This window comes from Hippoglossus hippoglossus, chromosome 7, assembly GCF_009819705.1.
Source record: "Hippoglossus hippoglossus isolate fHipHip1 chromosome 7, fHipHip1.pri, whole genome shotgun sequence".
Classification (NCBI taxonomy): Eukaryota; Metazoa; Chordata; class Actinopteri; order Pleuronectiformes; family Pleuronectidae; genus Hippoglossus; species Hippoglossus hippoglossus.
This window is the reverse complement of record NC_047157.1, coordinates 28067448-28075874: the sequence shown is the minus strand read 5'-3', so window position 1 is coordinate 28075874 and position 8427 is coordinate 28067448. Positions and strand designations below refer to the sequence as shown.

General features: G+C 48.1%; 1 protein-coding gene across 1 annotated transcript in view; it reads left to right on the top strand.

The window, feature by feature from the left end:
* The first annotated feature begins 1062 nt into the window (after positions 1–1062).
* Positions 1063–8427, top strand: part of LOC117765205 (Ig-like V-type domain-containing protein FAM187A) — a 9911-nt gene continuing 2546 nt past the window's right edge. The window contains exons 1-5 of the mRNA XM_034591528.1: positions 1063–1333; positions 1875–2152; positions 2498–2860; positions 2954–3198; positions 3846–4052. Coding sequence (XP_034447419.1) covers positions 1145–1333; positions 1875–2152; positions 2498–2860; positions 2954–3198; positions 3846–4052 — 1282 coding nt within the window. The 5' untranslated portion in view covers positions 1063–1144. The remainder of the gene's footprint in view (positions 1334–1874; positions 2153–2497; positions 2861–2953; positions 3199–3845; positions 4053–8427) is intronic.

Here is an 8427-nt window from a genome sequence, read left to right as displayed (position 1 = left end):
CAAAAGTGACACGGCTCAGTTTTTATTTTCTATATCTTTGCAGTGAATGAATTTCATCTTTCAGTATTTCAGGTTTTCCCCAATTAACTTGTTTTTGATCATCACAAATCCACAAATTAAAATGTTTCCTTTGTAACTTTTTGAATAAAAGTCAGTTTTGTACCACTGCACTTCTAATGCACAACGTGGGTCAAAACTGACCCGCAGTTATTTCCTGTGTTTTTTCATGCATTAGTGTTTCTTTGCTATATGTTTGAAATAAATGTATTTCATCATTTAATATACTAAGTATTCATTAAATATCTTGTTTTTGATTACCACAAATCATCATTTTCTTTTTTCCTTTCTTACTTTATAAATAAGCTAAAATATTAAATTGTGTATTTCTACATCACTTTTACACACATGGGTCAAAATGACCAGTACAGTATGAATTCACTACGGAACACCTGACATTCATTTCACACAGCTGCTTCTGCACATCTGATGCATGTACGTCTTCTTTTACTAGTGAGAAAGAGAAATATGTACAATACTAACTAGCTGTTAGCTAGCTAGCTTCTTTTCTGGCAAGCTAACCATAGTTAGATCAACAAAATAAAACTCCAAATATAACAGTATATACTTAATAGATTGATATGCATTTGAAAATATGCTTTTGACTGTGTTAGTATGGCTGGTCACAATCATTTCAGTCATAAAGATGCTGGATGAAGAACATGATGAGGAAGATGAGGAGGCAATTCTTGGTCTTGACTCTGAGTCTGAAATCTCTGCTGCTGAGGACCTAGACTTTGTTCTTCAGGGTCAAGCTGGAGTTGTGGGTGTGTCTTAGAACCCAGCTCTCCTGAATGAAGAAGGCTCCTTTGATGTGTCATCAAAGGAGCCTTATCCGAAATGAAGAAGAAGAATAAGCTACAAAGGAATTCAGCAGAGAAACAACCAGCCTGCATGAAATAACACAGGAAATGTCTACGGGTCGCTGTCACTGTCATTTGACCCCATGTTGTGCATCACGTTGCGTAGCTTGAGTATCAAAGGGTTAACTTCACCTCTGACATTGTTCCAGTTTCAACCTTCAGGTGTGAAATAAGACAAATCAAATAGTCAGTGTTTCTCATATTTGATCAAACTCTTCATCTCAATGCCTTCGTCGTCCTCCTTCCTCCTCCTCCTCCTCCTCCTGAGCCGTGAGGTGTGGAGCTACGAGGCTCCCGAGGACAAACAGGATGTGTTTGCCAGTAGAGCCTGTCCAGCTTTTCTGAGCTTCACCAACGCTGCGTATCTGGCTGGAGTCACGGTGGAGCTGCCCTGTTGCTGCAAACCTCAGCAGGTACATGTGTTCCTGCAGTTAGCACAGAGTCATCTCAGCAGGAAGGTTTCACACAGAATGTCAGACTAGATATTAGGATATTACTATTTCTTTCATTATTAAACATTTGTGAACATATCACATTATTTTTTGGTGCTAATACTGTATGTGATTTTACAAATGTAAAATAAATGTAAACCTTTTCCTGTGACAGTGTTCCTCCCTCTTGTTGAGAGTTAACAACAGAGCATGTGACCTTGTTAAGAACTATGAGACAAACTGTGATTTGTGAATATGGGCGATACAATTGTGATTGATTGATTGATGTAAAACAGGGTCTTTAAATATGAGACACCACAACACGTGAGACGTTCCCTCCATCTGAATCCTCCAGGTTCATGTGACCCAGCTGCTAACTACGTCAGTTCAATGGATCTGAGATCATGAGAATTGTCTCTGGCAGTTTTCTTCCACAACAGAATGAGACACATAAACCTCAGTATCTAATCTCTGGTATTGATCGACCAGCAGATGGATTCATGTTGTTCCCTTTGTTCTTCAGGTCCAATCAGTCCTGTGGTTCTTCAGGAAACATCTGGGCAGCTCCGAGGAGACCGGAGCTCTGAGCCATTACCATGACAACGAGCAGCTGGACACCGGTCAGGTCCCTCACAGCGATGACCTGCGGAGTCGATTCTCCATCCGTCTCTTCAGTCTGTTGATCTTCAGGACAGGACCCGGCGACTCGGGCATCTACATCTGCGGCTCCGCCCAGAAAGACTTCTTCTATGGTTACGACCTGGACGTGCAGGAGGCGCACAGGATCAGCTTCACTCCGAGGTGAGCACACGGACTCTGTGTGACTTCATGGGGAGGATAATAACGAATATGTTGTTTTAATTATAAAGACAAGCTCAATATTGAATTCTGTTCACTGTTACATTTATCTAATCGTCTTCCATGTTCGTGTTGGTGGGTGTAAGACAGAGAGAGCTTGTGGCTGTGTAACACAAGCAGAGGTTTATCAGTCATCTGATGGTTTCTATGTTGAACTAGCTGAATGTTTTTTATACAAATACAAATTTAGCTGATTTCCTCCATAGTGGTAGAAATCATCAAATGTAAGAAAATCATCTTCAATGATCTGCTCTCAGTTTATTATTTCATATCTAATCATTTCTCTAGACTGGCTCCGGAAAGAACAGGCCAGAAACTGATGGAGATAAAAAGCCTGAGCTCCAGTCAGCCGCTGTATCAAGTCTTCACCGGCTTCCAGCCCTGGACGGTGTGCGATCGCTGTGGCGTACGAGGGGAACAGGTCCGTGTGGGGCTCTGCTACGTCCGCTCACAGTTCCTCCACGTACGCTACCGACGGGCCAATCAGACGGTGGCTTCATGCGGCTCAGGAGCGGTGCCCCGGGCGTTTGGCGGCCTGAAGCAAAGCAGAGCTGAGGCCAAGCTGGAGGTCCGAAGCTGTCAGGTGACTTGTCCACCTCGACCTCCGCCCTCCTCCAAACTCCTCACCCTGATGGCTTTCTTTGGGTTAAGGTGGGTCAGTAGATCTGTGCAGGTACATGTGACAGTCAGGTGGTTTGATTAAGACATTTATATGTTCTAATGTAATCAATCTCTGGTTCTCAGTTGTAGTTCTGCCTCCGTGCCAGTAGAGGTACCGGTGTTCTACCTGAACCACCCCACGGGCCGTGTCCTGACCCTGGGGTGCCCCGGAGCTCGGGCTGACATGGCTGTGGCCTGGGACCGAGGGTCCGAACCCATTTACAGATCCGAACACTTGGGTGGTGTTAACATCGGCGCCGAGGCCTCCAGGCTGCAGATAGACGCCGGACACCACCTAGTGTTCAAACCTGCAAAACTTCAGGACACAGGTACAAACTACTGATTATTTAATGAGCATCGTAAAAGATTTGTGTTGGTTCATATTTCCATTTGCTGCTGTTTCTTCATCAGCTTCATTATCACACAAACGTCAAGGATGAGATCAGATCATCTTTAGTCCCACAACAGACAAATCTGAGGCGAAGAGGACAGACGTGTAGAAGTGTAAAAGTAGTTCATGTTAAATATTCACACACACGACGTAAAGGTTTTCAAATATAAAGATACTGACACACATGAAGTTGACATGAATCACACGGAGTGAATTTGTAGTTTTTCAGGTGTGAGAAACCATTTCACACGCAGCCACAGCATCTTCTTCCAGCATCTTTTCTTATCACAGCCTTTTCTGGGAATAACAAACATAGAGTCCTTATGAAAATGAATTATTCTCCATAAATGTTCATATTCATCGAGTGATTTTAAAGCAAAACACATTTCACTCATCGGAGGTTGTCACTGTGGGATCACTTATAATTTGATGCTTTGTTTGCATGACACGATCATAGCTTGGATAAGAAGTGAAACAGAAACAGCTTCTTTAATCCTGGCACGTATGTTTTTCTTTTTCTGTATTTATGACTTTTTGTGGCTCTGAAAACTAAACTGCAGTAACTGAATCAATCTTCCTCTCCAGGCGTGTACTGCTGCTGGCTGCAGGGTCGTCCGGCCGCTCAGATCCGCCTCCTGGTCTATCTTCATTTTGGGCGGGGCCAGTCTGTGACATCACACCCTGACTTCCTGACAGCTATCAACACCGTGATGATATCTTACGCTGCCATGACGACCGTGTTCTTCCTGCTGGTGGTCGTCAGAGCTGGAGTCAGATGCGTCAGACACGTGGAGTAAAGACGCCTGAGGTGTTGAGTTCACAGTTACACGATCATCAGAATAATTCCAGCAGCTTTTCAAAGGTCCAGTGAGATTCAGGTGAAAGGATCTATTGACAGAAATTTAATATAAAATAATCCTAGTGATGTTTTCACGAGTGTGTTTCGTCTAAATTATACAAACTGTTGTTTTATTTACCCTGGAATGGACCTTTATATTGAAGGGCTTTATATTATCTACATCGGGGGGGGGGGGGTCCTCTCTATGGAGGCCACCAGGTTTTTTACAGTAGCCCCGACTGGACAAACTAAACCCCCTTTGAGTTTTTATGAAAACTGAAGCTACCACAGGTTCTCTTTCATGTTTGGAAGGGGGGGATGAAGTGGGGGTGTTCAGCTGCAACATGACACTTCACCACTAGATGTCACTAAATTCTACACACTGCAACTTTAAGTTAACATGCAAAACAATTACAAAATACATGTAAAATATAAAATTCTGCATTTCCACTGGTCTGCTACTGAATCTCTGCTGTAAACAGGAATCCACTGGTTTATTTCTAACTGATGCTCAGATATGACACGCACTTTATCACGAGGAGACTATACAAGGAAATAATATATATTTTCTGGTTCATTCTTTTATTTTACTTGTTTAAGATGATTAACTAAACACAGACTCTCACTGTTAAAGGAGATGTGATGCTCCTGCTCTGAAACAAAATGTTTCATTGAGGCGGGATCATCATGCTGATATGTAAATGAGAGGAGACGTGGTTGTTATTGGTTATTAACGACCTGATTGGTGGATTCTCGATCGAATTTTGGATCCGGATGAAAAACATCAGGCACATTTCAAGGACTTATTTCTATGAATGTGTGATCTGATGATCCAAATGAAAATCTGGATCTAGTGGATTTACACATTGAATCAGGGGAGATATCTGCTCTATTCTAGTTTGTGTTAGAAGTTCTGGAACTGTTCTGGTGGATGTATGTGACGTATGTTCTGCTTCAGTTTGTGAGGAGAAACATCCAGGTTATGAGACGCAGCGTGAAGTGCCCTCAGCTGCAGCTTAGAGCCGAGAGAGTGAGACAGACACGAGACAGACGATGACTCTCAGATGAAAGGAAGACAGTGACAGAAACAATGAAAGAAAAAGACGAGCATCTGATTATTTCTGTGCAAATGAGATCGACTCAAAAGAGACAGAAAAACATTTCCTCATAGACGGAAAGTGTTTTGTAAAAGTTTTCATGAAGGTTATTTGGGACAGGAATAATATTTACGTTTCTAAAGGTAGTATTTGTTTCTACATGTCTTCTGAACTGTATATTTCATTTTTTATTTTGTATATTTTTCATTCCCATCTCCCAGCAGCTCAGCCGGGAGCAGTGTGTTTGTAATGACTTGTCACAGCAGCTGCAGGTGTGAAGTGTCTCATGAAACCCTCAGAGCTGCAGCTGAAGAGCAGCACAGAGATGAATGGAGGGAAATCTGTTGGACAGATGAGACGTCAGATGTCCTCATTAAGACGTCTCTTCAAACCTGAGGGGCAGAGCGATGAAGGTACAAACACCTCCCGAGCTGAGGCCTCCTCTTCACTCCCTCTCCCTCCCTCTCATCTCCTCCTCTCCCTCCCTCCACTCTCTCCTCTCTCTCCCTCTCATCTCCTCCTCTCCCTCCCTCTCATCTCCTCCTCTCCCTCCCTCTCATCTCCTCCTCTCCCTCCCTCTCATCTCCTCCTCTCCCTCCCTCCACTCTCTCCTCTCTCTCCTCTCTCTCTCTCTCCTCTCTCTCCTCTCTCTCTCTCTCATCTCCTCCTCTCCCTCCCTCTCATCTCCTCCTCTCCCTCCCTCTCATCTCCTCCTCTCCCTCCCTCCACTCTCTCCTCTCTCTCCTCTCTCTCTCTCTCCTCTCTCTCCTCTCACTCTCTCTCCTCTCTCTCCTCTCCCTCCCTCTCATCTCCTCCTCTCCCTCCCTCTCATCTCCTCCTCTCCCTCCCTCTCATCTCCTCCTCTCCCTCCCTCCACTCTCTCCTCTCTCTCTCTCTCTCCTCTCTCTCCTCTCACTCTCTCTCCTCTCTCTCCTCTCCCTCCCTCTCATCTCCTCCTCTCCCTCCCTCTCATCTCCTCCTCTCCCTCCCTCTCATCTCCTCCTCTCCCTCCCTCCACTCTCTCCTCTCTCTCCTCTCTCTCTCTCTCCTCTCTCTCCTCTCTCTCTCTCTCTCCTCTCTCTCCTCTCCCTCCCTCTCATCTCCTCCTCTCCCTCCCTCTCATCTCCTCCTCTCCCTCCCTCTCATCTCCTCCTCTCCCTCCCTCCACTCTCTCCTCTCTCTCCTCTCTCTCTCTCTCCTCTCTCTCCTCTCTCTCTCTCTCCTCTCTCTCCTCTCACTCTCTCTCCTCTCTCTCCTCTCCCTCCCTCTCATCTCCTCCTCTCCCTCCCTCTCATCTCCTCCTCTCCCTCCCTCCACTCTCTCCTCTCTCTCTCTCTCTCCTCTCTCCTCTCTCTCCTCTCCCTCCCTCTCATCTCCTCCTCTCCCTCCCTCTCATCTCCTCCTCTCCCTCCCTCTCATCTCCTCCTCTCCCTCCCTCCACTCTCTCCTCTCTCTCCTCTCTCTCTCTCTCCTCTCTCTCCTCTCACTCTCTCTCCTCTCTCTCCTCTCACTCTCTCTCCTCTCTCTCCTCTCCCTCCCTCTCATCTCCTCCTCTCCCTCCCTCTCATCTCCTCCTCTCCCTCCCTCCACTCTCTCCTCTCTCCCTCCCTCCACTCTCTCCTCTCACTCTCTCTCCTCTCTCTCCTCTCCCTCCCTCTCATCTCCTCCTCTCCCTCCCTCTCATCTCCTCCTCTCCCTCCCTCTCATCTCCTCCTCTCTCTCCTCTCTCTCTCTCTCCTCTCTCTCCTCTCACTCTCTCTCCTCTCTCTCCTCTCCCTCCCTCTCATCTCCTCCTCTCCCTCCCTCCACTCTCTCCTCTCTCTCCTCTCTCTCTCTCTCCTCTCCCTCCCTCTCATCTCCTCCTCTCCCTCCCTCTCATCTCCTCCTCTCCCTCCCTCCACTCTCTCCTCTCCCTCCTCTCACTCTCTCTCCTCTCTCTCCTCTCCCTCTCTCTCATCTCCTCCTCTCCCTCCCTCCACTCTCTCCTCTCCCTCCTCTCACTCTCTCTCCTCTCTCTCCTCTCCCTCCCTCTCATCTCCTCCTCTCCCTCCCTCCACTCTCTCCTCTCCCTCCTCTCACTCTCTCTCCTCTCTCTCCTCTCCCTCTCTCTCATCTCCTCCTCTCCCTCCCTCCACTCTCTCCTCTCCCTCCTCTCACTCTCTCTCCTCTCTCTCCTCTCCCTCCCTCTCATCTCCTCCTCTCCCTCCCTCCACTCTCTCCTCTCCCTCCTCTCACTCTCTCTCCTCTCTCTCCTCTCCCTCTCTCTCATCTCCTCCTCTCCCTCCCTCTCATCTCCTCCTCTCCCTCCCTCCACTCTCTCCTCTCTCTCCTCTCTCTCTCTCTCCTCTCTCTCCTCTCCCTCCCTCTCATCTCCTCCTCTCCCTCCCTCTCATCTCCTCCTCTCCCTCCCTCCACTCTCTCCTCTCCCTCCTCTCACTCTCTCTCCTCTCTCTCCTCTCCCTCCCTCTCATCTCCTCCTCTCCCTCTCTCTCCTCTCTCTCCTCTCCCTCTCTCTCATCTCCTCCTCTCCCTCCCTCTCATCTCCTCCTCTCCCTCCCTCCACTCTCTCCTCTCTCTCCTCTCTCTCTCTCTCCTCTCCCTCCCTCTCATCTCCTCCTCTCCCTCCCTCTCATCTCCTCCTCTCCCTCCCTCCACTCTCTCCTCTCCCTCCTCTCCCTCTCTCTCCTCTCTCTCCTCTCCCTCTCTCTCCTCTCTCTCCTCTCCCTCCCTCTCATCTCCTCCTCTCCCTCCCTCCACTCTCTCCTCTCTCTCCTCTCACTCTCTCTCCTCTCTCTCCTCTCCCTCCCTCTCATCTCCTCCTCTCCCTCCCTCCACTCTCTCTCCTCTCTCTCCTATCCCTCCCTCTCATCTCCTCCTCCTCTCCTCTCTCCCTCTCTCTCATCTCCTCCTCCTCTCCTCTCTCTCTCTCTCCTCTCTCTCCTCTCCCTCCCTCTCATCTCCTCCTCTCCCTCTCTCTCCTCTCTCTCCTCTCCCTCTCTCTCATCTCCTCCTCTCCCTCTCTCTCCTCTCTCTCCTCTCCCTCCCTCTCATCTCCTCCTCTCCCTCTCTCTCCTCTCTCTCCTCTCCCTCCCTCTCATCTCCTCCTCTCCCTCCCTCTCATCTCCTCCTCTCCCTCTCTCTCCTCTCTCTCCTCTCCCTCCCTCTCATCTCCTCCTCTCCCTCTCTCTCCTCTCTCTCCTCTCCCTCCCTCTCATCTCCTCCTCTCCCTCCC